The 18,635-nt window shown below is 43.2% G+C and overlaps 2 protein-coding genes across 2 annotated transcripts in view; one reads left to right on the top strand and one right to left on the bottom strand.

The window, feature by feature from the left end:
• T265_01763 (hypothetical protein) overlaps nt 1-18,635 on the top strand; it is a gene marked incomplete at both ends in the record, with an annotated part of 28,035 nt that overhangs the window by 1,083 nt on the left and 8,317 nt on the right. Inside the window, 3 exons of the mRNA XM_009165853.1 lie at nt 30-236; nt 2,316-2,414; nt 9,806-9,844. Of these exons, the coding sequence (XP_009164117.1) occupies nt 30-236; nt 2,316-2,414; nt 9,806-9,844 (345 nt within the window). The remainder of the gene's footprint in view (nt 1-29; nt 237-2,315; nt 2,415-9,805; nt 9,845-18,635) is intronic.
• Nucleotides 7,396-10,134, bottom strand: T265_01762 (hypothetical protein; the record flags this gene model as incomplete). Its single annotated transcript, XM_009165852.1, has 2 exons — nt 7,396-7,819; nt 10,040-10,134. 2 exons carry the CDS (start codon nt 10,132-10,134, stop codon nt 7,396-7,398), a joined length of 519 nt encoding a protein of 172 aa, XP_009164116.1.

Genomic DNA, 18,635 nt, shown 5'->3' on the forward strand with positions numbered 1-18,635 from the left:
GTTTTCTTCACAGGCTATTTGAATACCAGGGTTTTGGAGACCCTCCAGCGTTCGTCTCATTATTTCATCGATCACAAAGTTAAAAAGGAATGGGAAGAGTGGACAACGCTGACGGACACCGCTTTGCGTTCGGAAGCTTTTGGAGAGCTCTCCGTACACTCTCACAAGTCCGGAGGTCTGAGAATACAAAGAACGTATTATGTTTACAAACTACCGTGGGATTCCTTGGTGGGCAAGTGTGTCAAGAAGAACAGACCGACCAACCGAGTCGAATAGGCCTCGGAAATCCAAGAATACTAGAATTCGGGGTCGTTTATAAGTATGGCTTCCCCGGACTTAAAATGCGATTGCCTTGAGTTGTATTTCTTTCTGTCACGTGATCCATCTTAACAGTCGGATGTGTGGCTGGGTGATAAGAACAATCTTCCGTACCGAGACTTGATGAAATCGGCGAGAGGATTTACGGATGGGAAGGGTCATCATCAATCGTTCAGCTGTAACACCTTTTAGATGCCTAACTGACATGCCACGAGAAGGAGGCAGGGGGGCTGGTATACTGGCAGATTACCCAAGCCTAGACAGGTTGGTCGAGAGGCAGTGGTCGGATTCGAACCACGGACTTTTCGGTCAGCAAATTCATTCTCTAACCACTGAGCTATCTCGCCACCATCAACGTCACTAGTACTATTATTATCATTGTTATTGTTCACGGCAAACTCATCCATACAAGTCTGTGATTTTGGATTTTATTAAGCTTTCATCATTACATGGGTTGGCTTTTTTCAGTAGGGGCGCATTATGCTAAACAGGTCATTTTCAAATGAATCACTACACAGAAGATAAAGGACAAACTGGAGGTCAGCCGTCTTTTAAATTGTTTATCTCTATCACCGCCAGAACACATAAAATCTACATGAGGACGTGACTGCATCAACTACCTGATTTCAGTAGGTACGTCTGGTTCGGCGCTGGAAATTCAATGTTCTCTTACGTGGCTTGGGATAAATAGGCATTTCAACCCTGGAAACGTAGCAAGAAACCATGAGTCAGGCAATGGCCAATGTATTGTTGATTGTATCAAGTGAACCCTCCGAGCAGTGGTTGGTTATGGCACAACAGTAAGGGTTGTCCGTATATCGGAATGTGGAAAGCATGAACGTTCAAGAAAAGGATAATACGCTTGTCTCAAAGGATGACGTAACTTGTTTCACATTACTCGCCAAATTCACCCCGACTTCTCATCCCTGACCTGATCAATAAATCTCGCAAGCATTACCCTGACCAGCCGTTTTTTGCTGAATTTGTTCCTTCTGTTTGAGCCAGAAGAAAAAATATCGCAAAAGTCATTCGCTCAGATGGTGTTTTTCTTCGTTGTCGAGGCGACTACTTTACACTTTTACACATTATGTCACAGCTCACCATAAAATTAGTTGAGTGTCGAATTCATGATATATCTTACTGAACAGTCTGTTAGTGGTCGGTTCTGATGGAGTTTCTGTTGTTCCAAGGTCACAAAGTTGGGATTTAAAGTCGGCCAACCTAATAACGTGAGTTTGGAGCAAGCGACGCGCCAAACGTAAACTCCGTGTACAAATCTGGTTTTAAAAAAATACAGTTAAACCAATGCTAACCGGATGGATCCGGTTTCATCCAGATAAAAGCGACCACAAATTGCTTTTATTTAGGAGTGAGCTATTCTGTGGTTAGGCTCCGACGTTCGAATCCTTACAAAAAGTGTGCTGTTTTTGACCTAATGATCGTTTCGGATATATATGCCATCACGGTGTGGATGCACATCCCACTTAGGCATATACGTAAGCCCGTGAAATGTGATTTCGTCAACCCAGGTTCGAATTTCACAAAGGCAGCTTCAAATTGGAAATCAGTCAGAAAGTCATTTTGTGTGTTTAAAGAGACGTAAACTCATGGAAAGCATCTCTCCTGGGCGTTTTTTGAAAGATATATAACGCTTCACTGTAACATCATCACCATCATCACCATTATTCTCGTTATCGTTACCGTAGACAGAAAAAGTGTTGATACTCAGTTTTTACTACTGTGCAAACTGGAAGAAAAAACCTGGGAAATCAGAAGGATCTAAGAGAAAGATGGTAAACATTTCATCCACAAAATCTGGAAATAAATAGGAAACTTTAATTTAATCAATAAAGGTCTTCAACAATTCTTAGGTTGTCTTTAGCAAGGCACTGGAGGGCTACTAGGATTCCATGCAGTTTACCATCATTCGCCGTTGATGTTTTGCGGTGGCAATGCTTGAATAAGCATTACACAACAGCTGTTTCCTTGATATTAAGAGAACCAGCTCCGAACGTAGCGGACTACATAAGAGCCAATGGAATAACCGTGTTCGTTGAGACAGATTTCATTGGTTGTTCTTCACTCGCCCTTGACAGGTGAGTTGTAGTCTTGGTATCACTTTTTTTGACCCGCTTGTACGTGACAGTGATCAATAGAGCGGCTGGCTCGCGCGTTCATTGACTTTTCTGGTTTGGCCAAGCGCACCAGGCGATCGGGTGGCTATCCAGACCGGGGTTCACGGTAATAAGAAGGCATTAAGAAGGCTGTGGTCTACAACACTTGACCGCACACAACCGGTTTTGCGCTTCTTGGGACCCATCAGGCAGGCGATGAGTGAGTGCCCCGGGAAAACTAATTAAATATGTAACTGAATGTATTCGTTGAATTTCGTGCGACTGGAGTTGAATGAAAACATAAGGTTGACGGGAACTCGGGGAATGCGCCTCCCTGGTGAGTGGCAAGAATGACGAAATCGGTCGTGGGCTGTCAAGGAGTTTTCAGCACTCTTGTTAATAGTTTTTTTATGAAAATATATTGTGGTATGTCGAAAACCTTACCAGCTGAAACAAGAGAAGGCCCTTGTGCAACACATTCAGTTAGATGGTATCACGGGCGATGGATTTAGGTGAGTGTCTCGTGAAACCAAACCGGTGTGCAAATGACTGCATTTATCAAGACTCATTTTCCTGTTTATTTTATCCGTATTGTCGCTAAGGACGACAGATTAGGTGATACACAGTTTTCTAAAATCTAAGCACCCAGTTTTCCACAGTTTATTCCATACAACACGCCAATGGTATCCTTCAAATAAATTTGGAAGAAATGAATTCAAAATACAATAGCAAAAAACATCAGCCTAGCTTCTCACCTATAAGAGATTTCGGGGTACAAGAAAACAAGATTGCGAAACTCGCAGAGTCTGAGTCATCCTGGCTCTATCCGACGCCTCCTTATCTCCATCAGATACCTGGTGATCAGGTATCACAATTATGAACCGTTAAAATCTACTTAATGGCAACGTTTACAGGTGCTCTCTTTCTGGCTTCTGGCCAGTTCTGCTGGTCTGCTACACATGAATCAATTAACACTGGAACAGGTTGACAACCGTGTGGTTTAAACTGGCTTCAGAACTGGTCAACACCAGACTGAGAGTTATATATCTCTTTCGTCTTTCGTTCTGTGAGTTCCACTCAAATGTTAAGGTAGAAATTTGAAGCCGATAAGCTGTTTCGGAAGTTCAACTTCCTGAGTGTCCTTGACCGGAATGCGGATCATCTTTGTCCTATGGAGAGCCTTTGTCCTGCATGAGACAGAATAACGTATAGTTCAGGTGGGTGCCTGGTGAACACAGTGTAACAAAGCATGACCGCCGTTTTCTGATGATCAAAGTTTTCAAAACTGAAAATTGTCTTCTACTCTAAATTTATGGTTGAAAGAAATTTCTTGTATCGTACGAAAAAATAAGGAAAGGAGTTAAGCCTGGTCCACATCCTTCCCCATGATTACAATGTCCTCTATTTACGCTCTGTGCAACTTTGATTATCGAATTTGAGTTTTCTGTTGGCTAATTCAAATTCAAAGTTTGTTTAATTTGGTTTCAAGTAGAACACTAAAGTTTGACGGAAACTCGGGGATTACATTGACCTGTGGATTCTCAAAAAGGGTGAAACGGGTCGTGGGCTTCGAAGAATTTTCAGTAAACTTCTGAGTAGTTTTCTTCGAATAAATGACATTTGGTTGTAGTTTGTCTGATTGAATACAATATCATTTGAATTATCACATATCAGAGTGGGATTCAGTTTGTAGTGGATGGTGTCTATTTACATGGAGATCAGTCATGTGCCATGCATTCTTTAGTTTCTGTATGATAAGAATGTACGTTTCACAATTAAATTGATACCGAAAAAAGGGAGTCACGTTCCACATCTACTCCCACTTTTGATCACAGTAAAATGAGGCGAAAATGAAGTCTGGTCATGATCTGTCACTGCAGGCAGAAGAATTCACATCCTGTGTTCCGAGAGCTGATTGTCCCTTTAGATTATCAAAGATTCAACTTCTGACGCTGCCCGTGACCACATTACAACCGGAGTTTTCCACGAATACGTATTATCTCAGCTTCGGCCGCTTTCAGATTCTGACGTAGGGCTTGGTAATGTTTCTTTGTATACTGTCTCGTTGCCCAGTACAACGATGTCTGCAAAAACAGAGACCAACCGTTGGAATGGGTTACGATGGGTTTGAAATGTGGAATTAAATTTCTCAAGACTTGTAATTCAAGAGTTTTTTTAAAAAAACTTCACATGGTGAGGGTGTGACATTTGGATAATAAACCCCCCGTTTTAACACATTCTAGCTTAACTGAAAGAATTAGAATACTAAAGATTCATGATCTTGTAAACAAAACTCTATTCTGAGATGCCATTTTAGCTTCTGGCGGTAATTTCAGTTTGCCAGCGGTATTTAACATATTTGAATGAGTATGGTGTAAATGAACAGGGAATCGAGTGCGATGACATTGGCTACCTATCAAAGAACCATTAGTTCAGGTCGCCAGTAGGATGAATTGAGCTAGTCCGTTCGGGGGGTGTTGTAGTTGTGTGTTCAGCACACAGTGCATGTGTGGGGGGAGGTGAGTTTGACCATGGTAAGTACAACACACGAACAAAGCGTTTTGCCGACAAAGGATCGGGTCGCGATGTCGTATGGCGATAGCTTCAGCCACTGCAATTGTGCGCTGCTGTACTGATCTGGGTTGGTTAGCCGGCGCCTTGTAAACAACGCGGAAACTTTGGCTGGGTATCACGTTGTGTGCAGTGTCGGCTAAATGTTGTACTACGGAACTGGTTATCGTCCTCCTGGTTCCAGAAGCTAGCCAGGGTGGATTGTGTTCCTTCATTCTTTGGCTGAGTTGCCTAGTCGTGCGTCCGATGTATTCCGCTGCACAGCAGCAAGAGAATGAGTAAACTAACATATTTTGGGCGTGGACCGGCACTCTATCCTTGAGATTAAAGGGGCACAAACGATTGCTGGTGAACCAGGTTCGGAGTTTTGCGGCCGGGAAAACTTTGTTCAGACTGGTGGAAAGTCTTCTGTTCAGTAGATCGGCCGGTATATCTCCCTTAAACGGGAGGCTAATGTAAACTGGTTTCCTTCCAGCTGTGGCTGTGATGGTGTTTGCTTCTTCCCTGTTCAAATGTTTTGTAATAAATTTGTCGGGGAATCCATTGTCTCTCAGGATGTTGGTGAGAGTTCGGAATTCTTGTTCCAGTGCATCCTCAGAGCATATTTTCTTCGCTCTGTTAGTTAGGCTGCGGATCTTATTATAAATGGGAATTTTCGGACTACTACTAATTTTCCCATGAGTAGGCTACGGAGAACAAAACATCAAGTGCTTTGACTGAACTACATGTAACCAGGGGCTTGCAGCAATATAGTATAGTTACGAGGTAGTAGGAACTGATTCGCGGTAGCAAACAAGAAGGAAAGAAATACAGTGGGAAGAAACATCCGTTTTGATTTTGGTATCGAACAACCCGAGGACATTCGGTAAGCAAGAGTTCAGTGTCCGGCACTGCTTGACATAGGACAAGCGCAAGTGCTATGGGATTCCTAGGTGCTGGCGTCCGTGTGTCTTTTTCGCTTGGTCGGAGATGGTGCAGGAGGTTATAAAGAGTGGTTAAAAGCGTTCTATTTGTTACATTGTATTTGGTTTATTTGACTTAAACACGAGAACGGTGAATGGTCGGAATTACACTGGAATATTGGTACTTCGGGCGCTTTCACCGGTGGTTGGTCACTTGGCTGTTGATCTGTTCGTGGAGGTTGACAAATAGCTTTCCACGGTTGGTTGGTTAGTCCCTTCTTACCTGCTTGAGCTTACATAGTTTCGAAAGACTAGCTGATATTTACCGCTTTGAATGGCTAACCAGAAGCACGCCTTTCTCAGACTCCTAGTCGTCCCTTTTGAATTGTTTCTGCATTTTGGTCTTTATTTGAGATCATATAATCAGAAATGTACTGAGGTGCTGAGAACAGGTGAAGGAATGAAAAAGGATACAAGTATGAGTATGTAGCTTACCTTCGTGATTGCTTTGGACCTTGTCGATCCCAAGTGGCGCCCACCGGATTTCGAGACATTCTGACCTGCAGTAGAACAAAATTAGGCATTATCGGTGATGAGATGACTTCAGAGAACCAGTTGAAATAATATTAATGATGTTATCAGATCAATTGGGTGCAATAATTTCAATGAGTTGGTGAGATGGCTTATTGGTCAGAACGCGAATTTACTGACCGGAATGTCCGTGGAAGTACCCCAGCCCTCATGCATAACAGCTAGGTACCGAACAGGTGTTACAGCTGGACGAATTAATAAGATATTTATCTCCCAAGAGTAGCTACTACCTTGGAGAGCCCAGAACACCTCTGTCAGAGGAGGAGCATTTTCATTTCAGAAGAGACAAAACTCCTTTAGGCAGAACATCACCGGAATCTGTCTTTGAGAACTCTAATGCGGATCACTGTATCAAAGAGTGGACAGTTTTCTACCTCCATTGCTGTATTTCCATCGAGATCATCTTAGCACTGATGGTGTTTTGAAATGTCAGGCGTGCAGTTCTTCCTTACGGCGTCGGTGTTTTTCTAATCCTGGTCACCATATCTAACACTCAACCAAAATGTGCTGAGTATCAGTGAGTATGAGGTTCATTATGGGGTCGAGAATATCTCTGGAAGGCTTGAAGGCTGGAAGGTTGGAAGGGTTTAGGAGTTGAGAAGAGTTTTGGCACGTGAAATCATTCACATTGTCAGGAGATGTGGAGAGTGATATGGTGCAGAAAAAGGGGTGGGTTGGCATCTAAAAATGGTCCACAGTTAGGACGGAAGTGGGTGAGCAGGATGGTAAAAGCGCATTAGAGTCTGAGCTGACCACTGGTATTTGCGCATGTGAGGTTTCACAAAGCCCGTGTGGTTTGACGTACTTTTCATTTAACTATGGGGAGGCCGGAGCAAAGTCGGGTTATCTTGTGAAGAAAAATGGACAGATTCTTGAGGACGCAGTTGAGGATGCGTTACTTATCGCGACCTTGACGATAAATACCCGAGTTCGCAAGCGTATTTGGACACTGGTGTAACACGGAGAGAAGGCAGATCATGGGGTCTGTGACGAGCACAAGTGCTGTCAGCTTCTGGTGTAGTCGTTGCTATAGCTAGGAGACGTGCCGCGTCAGTCGCTTCAGGACCATGGGAGAGGAGTTCTACTGGGCTGACGGATGGCAAAGTAGAAAGTCCATTTGCAGTAGCGATGAAGGCTTCCGCTTCTTGTAAGGCTATGAAACAAGAGGTTAGTGAATAGTTTGAGGTGGGTCCTGCGCTGGGGGCAATCACGTAGCATTGGGAGTTTAAGGTTACCCTCGGAGCGTGAATGCATTTATTGGCGGTTGACGGCGCAACAGGTTTAGGTACGAAGCAGATGGGGCCGGATTTGCGGTAGTAAGGGCTATTTTATTACAAACCTCAAACTATCCACTACCCTCTTGTTTCATAGCCTTACAAGTGAGTCAGTGAGGCTTTTTGGGAGATGTACCAACTTCGCCCGATGACAATATTGCTTTTTTTTGATGAAAACAATGTCCTCATGTATTGCTCATTCTCTCACGGAACACCTCTGTTGGCGAGGGCCAACATCCTCATAATCGCGAGGTGGACCATGTATAATCAGGCTATTTTGCAGTAAACTACTCAACATAGGACTACCAAATCCAGTTGACTGACTAAGAACCAATGACCAATAACCAGTTTGCTGCATCAAAAGCAGTTCGCAAGTTTCGAGCTTTCATCCACAGCCGTGTAGATATTTTCAAATTACACTTTCGTGGCGACCCAGAGTACTTCTTGCGTAGAAATTTGTTAAAAGGCAGCATCGCCGTTGAAAAGGAATCATTTTCTGTGGCATATTTCCAGGCAGAGGGAATTTTCCAGAACAACAGACGAGATGTTTATTGGTTCTTCGAATGATTGGTTCATTTTCCAGCAGAAATGATCCAACTATCAACGAGGTCATGCCATTTCTCGCTTGATCTCCCTCCGACGAGAAGATGGTTTAAGATTTTTATAGGGATTGTCTTACGATAAAATCTACTGCACGATATCACATAATCTACCTTTCCTGTCACTAAACTATACGAATGAAATTTGATTATTGGTTTTTAGATTTTTCAGGGGTTTATGAAAAAAAATTTATACAGGAAATTTCACTAACCGATTTTCTGTGATGACACGCCATCAACTTTAAGCTCACGATTTCCACTCACACAATATCTGAAATTGCAAAACAAACACAGTTGTTTTATAGGAATCAAATGAAAATCTGTGTATACCAACAGAAAAAAATTTTAGATTTTTTCAGGGGTTATGAAAAAAAATTTATACAGGAAATTTCACTAACCGATTTTCTGTGATGACACGCCATCAACTTTAAGCTCACGATTTCCACTCACACAATATCTGAAATTGCAAAACAAACACAGTTGTTTTATAGGAATCAAATGAAAATCTGTGTATACCAACAGAAAAAAAAACGTTCTGGACTGAAGGGACGGGTTGCATGGAGTTTTCAGATCCGACCATTTTGCTAAACATGTGAGTCCAAAAGTCAGTTTACGATAAAATAATTGAATTGTCGTAGATCATAAACCACTTTTCGGACACAAATCATATGAGGACACATGAACACTCCTCATTGCTCATGTCTAAGTCTTACACTGAATGTTTGTCCGAACGAGTTAGCATGCACGTCCATGATAAGGTAGCAAAGACATTTTCAAACGAATTGGGGCTGTCTGATAAAAAGAACTGTCCACTAGAAACCAGCATTTGTAATCGATGGACTCAGTTCTTTACTCTATTTTCTGACACATTTTTATCGAACTATTGAGACCATACTTAACAGGCAGAAGCGATGATCTCATGCAATAAGTCACCTGACGTAAGCCTCCAGTAGTGCAGTAGATTCGTTTTAATCGATCGAAAACAACTCACAAGCCATTTGTCATTGGGTTCATTTTTCAATCCTATTCATTACAGCTGCTTACCATAATGACACTGCATGGCTATGGTCGTTATTGGGAGATCATTACGACAGAGTGTTGCCCATTTTCCGAACAATCTCCGCTTTCCTCTCTAGGATCTGTCCAGCGTACGCACACATCGGGTCATAATTCCTCCTAGGAATATGGTGATCGCACTACCCATTTTTAATGCCGCTTTCATACAACCTTTTTCAGCCGTTCTAATATGAAACATCCGGATATCCTTACGTTATCCCTTGGTGGTTGACAAGTTGTGCCTGTGCTGAAGGCTTTAGGATCAAATACGAAGCCATTTCCGAGTTCGACCATGAATGAGTCGTGTTGTGGTCGTCCAGGCCAGCCTTGTCCTTCTTTCCTTTTACCTACCCTTCCCTTTTCTTTCTACTCTTTACTAGGACCTTCTCCGCTCTTGGCCGAATGGTAGTTGAGCACCAGTAAGTTCCCTTGGTGCATTGCTGCGAATGATGATGATGCGCGTATATTTTCCATTCCAAGAGCCATTTGCTTTAAACAACCACAGCGATGTTACATTCCGTCCCAGGCATCCTTTACAACCCTCACGATCCACATTCGGTTTTCTGAGACTGTCCTGCTTCATAGCTCATCAGCGTCCATCTCGCAAGTATAACGTACCACCCTCAGGGCAATAGACTGTGTGTGGACAAACGGCGATAAGAAAGTCGGTCATTACTGACCGCGTCATGAGAAAGATCATCTTGTTCATAGTCACACCACTCTCGTTTGAGCGGTCGTCCTCCTGTTCTGGAGTAACTACTCCGGTGAGTTCACATCAAAGGGAAGCACTGGATTCGAGGTTCGCTCTTGTTAGAGCATATCCAGTGGCCGTGCCGGGAGTGAAACTCGAGATGGCCATGTGGGATTTGAACTGCGGACATCTGACATACGAGGCGAGCGTGCAACCACTACTCCACCAACGCACGTTGGACGTCTGAACGGTCGAAGGTGTTCACACTTGAACGATGTGATTGGTGTGCCCAACTCATCGAACGACGACCTAGTAACTGTCCTGGTCGTGACGATCGACTGACCCGCCTGTCAGGACTCCTCAGGTAGTGTGACACGCGTGGACTCACCGGAATAATTACGCCAGAACAGTAGGACGACCGTTCTCAAACGAGAGTGGTGTGACTGTGACCTATCCCGCAAAAGGTCATTTTATTTTATGAAATGAATTCAAGATGCAGTGCTAAGGATCTCATCACAAGTGGTTCTTACGTCATATAGTTGAACGAGCTAGGCCATGTAACTGCACTTTCGCCACATACATGACTGTACAGGTCACCGCCACTCGCTGGATCACGAGACCTATCTTTTTTCCTTGCACTCACAAATCATGCCACACAATCGTGACTAACTTAACTACACAGCTCACAGTCAAGCCCTAGATCCCAAGACCTCGTTTTTTTCGTAAACTAACTTTTTGGGTAGCCAGACCACTACAACTGTCTATCTTCTGATATGGTAGCAACAAGTCATGTGCTGATACCCACACACACGCAAACGTTCATACATATAGGATAACAGCACAGCAACACGACACAACTCAACGGAACTCCGCACGCCACCCAGCTCGGAGCAAAGCCGCTTGGGACTTACGGCGTCTCACTCACGGATTTTCAGGAGTACGTGTGGCTGCTACAACAGCGAAGAAAACACGAAACCTGCATCCGGACTCACAACAGGATTTACCAACCTGAATCAGCAGCACGATAAGTCTCCTTGTTCGCGTATACACCTATTGTACTAATTTTACTCAACAAGCAGACATTGTTAGTGCTCTACGTTTTCTCGTTCATACAACTAGTTTTCGGGTTCTGTTAGAGCATTAACAGCCATTCAACTTCCAACGAAGCCCAGTCAGAACAGATCGATGATTAGCTAACCATTCCGTTTATATAATGGTGAGCAGAATGTCCGAGAGAACGCTGAGCCATGGAAGTAAACGACCAGAGAACAATGTCTAACTAAAAAACAAAACGAACGAGAACCAACAAGGCAAGAAAAGAAATATGCGGGTGTTTATTCTGGTGTTATTTCGATCTGCATCCAGATCGAATACCCTTGTATCTCCCACCGAACATAGCTGCCTTGTGGTTAGGCTTTTGACCCAAAGACTTTGGTCTAGGAACTTGATCGTCTTCTCTCTAGGCCTGAGGCACTGGGAGTATCCCAGCACTGGAACTGAGCGTTTTACTCGCCGTGCATCAAACTCAGCTGCAGCACACGTGCGTCCGATTTCAGTAACAACCCTAAACACTCAATTCGTCAACTGAGTAAGTTTCACGTGCTGGCTTTCGTTTACTGACACATTCAAACCTCAGCTTTTCACCTCTTAGCCTCACACAGACAGTTCATGCACGGCAACGTTCCCTTGTGTGATTTATATAAAATAGGAGGGGTCTCAAGATTCCGTTAACATGGTTACCCACTGGGGATAAACAGAGTATTCACACCGTGATCCAGTTGGTAAAATCGTTTCGACCACTCTGGAAATCTCCGCTGACATCTGCTCAACGGGAGGGTGATAGACTCTATCAGGCTGTGATTCCAATTTAAAATCAGTCAGCGCGCGTTGCGTCTGCGCTTCAGTTGTGATGGCTTCGTTATCCTCTTGCGGCTCTTCCAGGTCTGCGCATGTTGTGGAAGTTCTCCGGGTATCAGCTTCAGTCACGATGCGAGATGCTGGTGCTGATCGGACTCCAGATCGACGGATTAGTGCAATTTTTCCAGGGTGGATGTGAGGCAATGGAACCTAGATTGTAAGATAACCAAAAAAACAATTCTTCGAAATACGATCTGAGAAAAAATGTTCTCGTTACTGCGTAAATAGCTGTCGAAGGGCGTCGGAAAACGATATGGCTAAAATCAATATTAGTGCTTTCCAACCGAGTTTGCTCTAGGAAGATCTTTTCATATTTCAGGTGGGTCTTTTGTCAACGGACAGATTGCAACTGACAGTTTTGCTTCAACGAGGTCCGTTTCGGTGTACGAATGATAAGATTTCTAAAACTTCGGAGACTAGGCTTGAATAAAGCAACTCAAAAGATAAGATCTTTGCTTGGTTTTATGTATAAGGTGATATGGAGGAAAACACTTGGATATCATATGTCAAGTGAATAAGGAGTTATCCAGTGTGAAGCACATTCTATTGAAGTATGGAACAAAGGGTTCACTTGCCTGTCCCGTTAAAGCCAACCCAATCAGCGAATAGATGTTTATCTTCATGCGCTCCTGGTTAGTTCTTCAGGTAAGAAATGTTGCCGAAATTTACGTACGCCTTGGTAAGAATGAAGCCATCTGTTGCTCTTTTTGTCGTTACTATCAGCAATCTCCTATCAAGAAATGTTCGGAGTAATTCTAGCAACTCGAATAGGAGTGCGCGTATTGCAACCATCCTGGTTACCAGGCTACACACAGAAGCAAATGTCACTTCAATAAAGACGGAAACCATTGCGGACATCAAGATCTTCATCATAACAAGATGAGGCTGTATGGTGTGGATGTAATGTTCAGCTAAGACCTTACTGAAAGCGACTACCCGTCACATGTGCGTTTTATTGCTAGTTATTTACTAAAATCTGAAACGATTAGTGCTCGGCCGGTTCCACATATTTTCTAATTGGTTTAGAACACTCGTTCCTTTAAATACGTCGAGTTTTGCACAATACCAACTGTTCGTGAAGGACAAGTTTATAAACGTACTTCGTTTTATCAATAGGTGATTCAAAGTCTACTGAAATACACTGCACACCATTCACCGCGACAAAAGTGGTAACATTTGAATCACAAGTACTTACTTGCAAGTTAAACCTTGCCAGCGTTATGACAGGATTCTTTGCGTGCTTCAGTCTTGGAGTGAGCTTTCCAATGGCCACATGCCATTGGCTGAGTTTACCTTCCAGTTCTGTTAAATAGGACGCGCTGCTTTCCAACCCAATGGTTTTTTCAAACAGACCTATGAACGTGAGGAAGCTTTTTTTTTACTTCGTACGCAAATGTTGGGTATTTAGAGGCAAGTAGATATAGTGACCGTGAAGTAAAAGAGGCACCTGTGAGGCATTTTGGGCGGCTACACCTTTCTCTGATTTGTAATCTCAAGGCAAAATCACTGGATATACTGAACAGTGCAATCCTCGAGGCACGAGAACAATTTCGTTTTATCGTCCTTTCAGATTCGAAAGGTTAGAGATGTATTTCCGCAAATCTCAGTATTGTGCGTTCAGCTACTGTCCACCAAGATCAACGAATCATCCGTCAGGGAGAGGGGGCTTTTTGTCTGACGTTTTATTCCCTCATATTATTCATGAGCCATGCTACAAACTATAATAAAGGTAACTCTCCTCCGTACTCACCTCACTTTGGCTGGCGACAGGAGAAAAGAGCTGGAAGAATTCAAATTTAGAAGTTAGGACTACCAACTAGACTCTTTCTGGTCACATCCTCACAAATCTTTTTTGATAACCAATGGCCTAACTTCCGTCCTCATACAATTGTCGCACACCGGAAAACTGCCTAATCAGTAGTTATCTGTGTATTCAGTTTGACTGACCATTTCAAATGATTTTATCGGTACCAGCGTCCGGTTAGGGTGATAGGTTGACGTCTTCAGTAGGTCTGCAAACTATGCTTTGCCATAAGAGTGGCAAAACGAATAACGGTCCTGTGCTCATGTTACCCGTAGGAAAGGAATTCTCTTTTGTATTGATGTTATTATCGGGCTGAACCAAGTTTCAGAGTTGGAATCCGCCCAAATGTTAGAGGAATTCGAAATGGAAGACCAAGAATGGTTCTTTTGGAAACCTCCACGAATCTACATGGAGATCCGACTCCTAAATGGTTCGAACAAAACTCTGACAATATTTTGCAGGTCGGTAGCAGTGTGACCGATTTAAACGTAACTAAGATGTCGCTCGACCGATTTCTCAATCTGTTTTTTGCTCCACTGGGGACTGTGTCGATCCACAGGGCTTGATCAGTTGCCTTAGAACATTTCTGACTTTCCGAGAGGCTCACAGACTGGATTTCTCAACAGAGCTATCGCCTAATGTTCAGACATGGGTTCACTTCGTTTGTGGGACAAAGCCACGCACCGGTTTCTAAACCCACTTTTGTTGTCCCTATGTTGGTAATAGAAAACGCAAGCAAACAGCCTTACTATTGGCTCGTCTGTTTGTTTTGATTCAAGATCCCAGAAAATTGGGAGGTGTTGTGTTGCAAACAGACGGTTGTTAAGGGCAGGCTTTTTAGGCAGCTGGAGTTTTACACCAGGTGGATTTGAGATCAGTTGGTAGGACAGAGGACAATTCAAAAGGGTTGGCAGGACAAGTCATTTCACTGCAAGGTGTAGTGACTGTTACGCCGTTATGACGAAACTGTCTACTGATCAAATTTAGTGAGTAACTGAACCATGCGTAAATTATTTGTACAGCAGTCCTTGTAGTGTCAGACGGGTTGGAGTGATTTTACACAAACTACGCCCGAACTGACAAATCGCGGTCTCAAAAAAAAGAGAACAATTAGGTCCTCTGTCCATGTGTTAATCAACCATACTTCAAACTTGCCATTATCAGAAACAGCTCTTTCTTCCGGTTCGGAATCTCCCGTCTGTTCCGGGAACGACAAACGAGCACTTCTGATGAGAAACTCCCCTGAAATCTTCTTTCTTCTACCGGCAATCATTCGCCTGGTCAGAGGAGCTCCGTAGACCTTTGAATGTATAATGAGAAAGGTGGAGATCCGTTATTTGGTTTGTGCTTGTAACCTCAGCGACTGTCTTTTTGCCAGTGGCTTTTTGCCAATACAATTCATCCACACTTATAAAAGTGAGCTGCCAAACTTCAGACAGATAGCTACTATTGTGACCTATTCAACACTTTTTCCTGAATAGTTACTGTGGCCTCGTGGTGTTTTTTTATGGCCGCCGACTATAGAATGCTTGTAAGGAAGTTATTGTGTATCTGAGATAGTACCCACTCACTGTAGACCTTCAGATGTGGCATACGAATCGGTGCTTCGATAGCCCCGGCTTTTGAACAAATTCCAACGTGTCTGTATGACACTGTGCACTGAGACTTCGAAAATAAAGCTTTCCCTTTCTACCCCTTTACTTCAAATAGAATTTTTCATTGCCCCAAAAACTGAAAACATGGCTTGATCATTTATCTTGGACCTGTGCTTTAGTTTAAAAATCCTTTGAGGCTAGCTGGTTGTCGTGGGCTGAATCAACGGCTTCTTAGCGTTTTCATCAACACCTCAAAAATATTTACGAAGTGCTTTTTAACACTTTGTGTCACCCCAGCATCTAACATCTGCAGTTTTTTTTGAGAACCAAGAGAACCATGCTGATATGTATGAAGGACACAGCATTCTTATTGCACTACTTATAAGGTCGCTGAAAATTCGTCGACAGCCCACGACTCATTTCGCCTTTCTTGGGGCTCATCAGGTAAGCGCAGTCCCCGAGTTCCCATCAATTTTAAGTTTTAATTGAAATTTCACACAATATCCTGTCTAATTTCGAGTGGATCACAATGTCGATTGTCGTGGCCGGACGGTTAAGTGTTCAAACTACTAGCCGGGAGGTCGCGGGGTCAAGACTCTCTAGAGTTTCGTGAGATGCGCAATGCTAATGATTCCCATTAAGGATGAAATAACCTTACCGTTCTTCTCAGTTTTTTTAGTACAGGTTGGTCCTGCTTAAAAGACGGAGTGTCAGTTGACATCTAACGGATCCCCCCACACTACCATATCACTATTGATATGACTCACAGGAAAGGCAATACGGGTGTTGTGATAAGATCAATAGACGGTCTTTCGAATCGCGCTGAAGTCAGGTCAAACTCTCAGGGCTACTGTAGGCTTGCAATTTTGCCGGCAACGACTGACGGCATCTTCTCTCCATCTTCTCTTCACGGAAACCTTCAATCCTGCAAACAGATCCCGTTGTAAAATGAGCTTTAAACAGACTTAACTGGACCGAAGCGGTCGTTTAGTCGCGTCACGTGTACACAGGTTTCGTGTATTATAACTTTTCAGTAGATATCGCTTATCTGCGTAAGGCATTCACCCACTGCTTCGCGAAGAAGCAAGAGGTATCATGCTTGGAATTTAAACAGCCAACCAGTCGTAGTTGAAAACCTGACGCGGTTCAACTCCCTTGACAAATGAATGGCTACATGTTTGCGGTAACTTGCTAAGAATGTGAACACATCTCTAGAAGGCTTCCAAGGACCACTAGTGTAACATAGTCCCAGACTCATTTCAGAAGTTCACATCATTTTTTACTTCTATTTCTTATGGTGGACCACACCCCAAACTTGACTCTGGCAAGCATTATGCGACTGTGTCCTATTGTGCCTAGATTCTTCACTTTCACCAGGATGCTAGGATATTTTATCCAGGGAATAGAAACCGTCTGATTGAGCCCCATGAAAGTTCATACCAGTGTTGGAAGAGCCCAGAAGGAGGTTACAAGATTTCGACAGGTTATACTTTCACCAGCCAGTTTGGCAATATGTCAAGGCGTTCTGGATTGTGCAAGTTATTGGACTCAGGCGAGCAGATGAGGTAAAAACAAGAAGTCCATACATGACCCAATCATTTAGTCCCGCACTACACCGGAAGCTGATAAATCCTCTTGATCAAGCGTTTTTCACTCGTCAGAAGCTAAACAAAGTTGCAATGAGCTTGTGTCGGTTATTCCGCTCCCTGGGTGAATAAGCACAGATCCGATAGCTATAGCCCGAACAGGAAAGCATTTTTGCTGATCAATTGGTTCGCTGGAGTCTTGCTTAGACAGTTTTAGATGGAATATATTGATTTTCTGTTGCATTCAGGTATTAGGATTATCCTGAGCAGCACTCAGAATATACTTCAGACCGGCAGCTGAGCTTTGCTAAGTCGCAAGAGGTTCCGCTTCTTCCCCTTATTGTACGAACCTCGATAGATACACCTGGGTTCTCATGAAAGTAAAGAGAATCTTCTTTCTTCTTGCACCCATGAAATTTCTCGACTGGGTGAGTGCTGGAATAGTATGAGGAGAACTGTTGTTGCACTTTTACAAATCTGTCCGGGGTGATGGTCAGATGTCCGAAAAAAGCAGAACCAAGAATGAAGTAATCCAACTCTATAGGAACTAAAATGATAACACTGGTGAATAACTTCAGAGCGTTTGACTTTCACGACTCGATCCACTTTGACAAACTATACCTGTGTGAAACAAGTACGACTGACTAGTTTTATGGATAAGTGTTAGTCAATGTTAAGATTGATCATACCCTTCTGCGCAAACTATCGATTAGGTGCGCGCGGAAGTCTGCCTATCGATCAGTGTTTCGGGTGTAACGATAGTGATTTGTATCATATCGATCGATGTAACGTTTTTTGTTCGTTGAGTGATATTGACTCACTAGACAAGACTAACTCTGTTCACGCTATTTCTCAGCACACAGCAAAACTCTGTCGCGTAAGCCAAGTGATTTTCTATCTTCCTCTCAGCAAAGTCAGGGGAGAAGAATGATATCCCTAGACATACATACATACCATAGTTACAACAATGAGGATACGGTATTTTGTTTGTCCTGAGGGCATCACAGTTGGATGCTCTCACTCAGTCCCCAATACCAAGAAAACTCGGTTAGCAGACAGGCATACCAATCCACCAAAACGGCTATCGTGCGTAAAATAATTTTGGGCACGATAATCTCGCTAATAATTATCCGTGAAATACTGTCTGATCTCCGGTCGCAAGCTTCTTTGAACTCAACCATTTTGCGATACTGTATGCTTGGAAGAATCTTTTTAAAATATGTCCAAAGAAATAAATTTTGTCGCAACACATTCCTGTAGAAAAACCTCCTAAAGGAGGGCCACGAACAGTGGATATCGAACACTTAGTGAAAACTAATATGTTTTTCATACGGAAATTCGTTGAATAAACCAAACGCTATCCGTGTAGCTTGTGAGGTAGCGCCCAAAGGCGGAAATCAAAACGCCGTGACAAAAGGACCTCGGCGTAAGCATTGTTTATCGTCTGGCCCACCACAATTAATCCTCTTTTTATGATCAAAATTACGTGATCAGCGTTCCATCTCTGCCACTAGCCCTGTCCCATCTGGAATCAGTTCACGTGAACTGTTACCGTTTCTAATAACCTCGAAGTTATGTCCGAAATTGTCACAGACGCTTGATACATCGGATCGGATA

Source organism: Opisthorchis viverrini, assembly GCF_000715545.1.
Source record: "Opisthorchis viverrini unplaced genomic scaffold opera_v5_19, whole genome shotgun sequence".
Taxonomy (NCBI): domain Eukaryota; kingdom Metazoa; phylum Platyhelminthes; class Trematoda; order Opisthorchiida; family Opisthorchiidae; genus Opisthorchis; species Opisthorchis viverrini.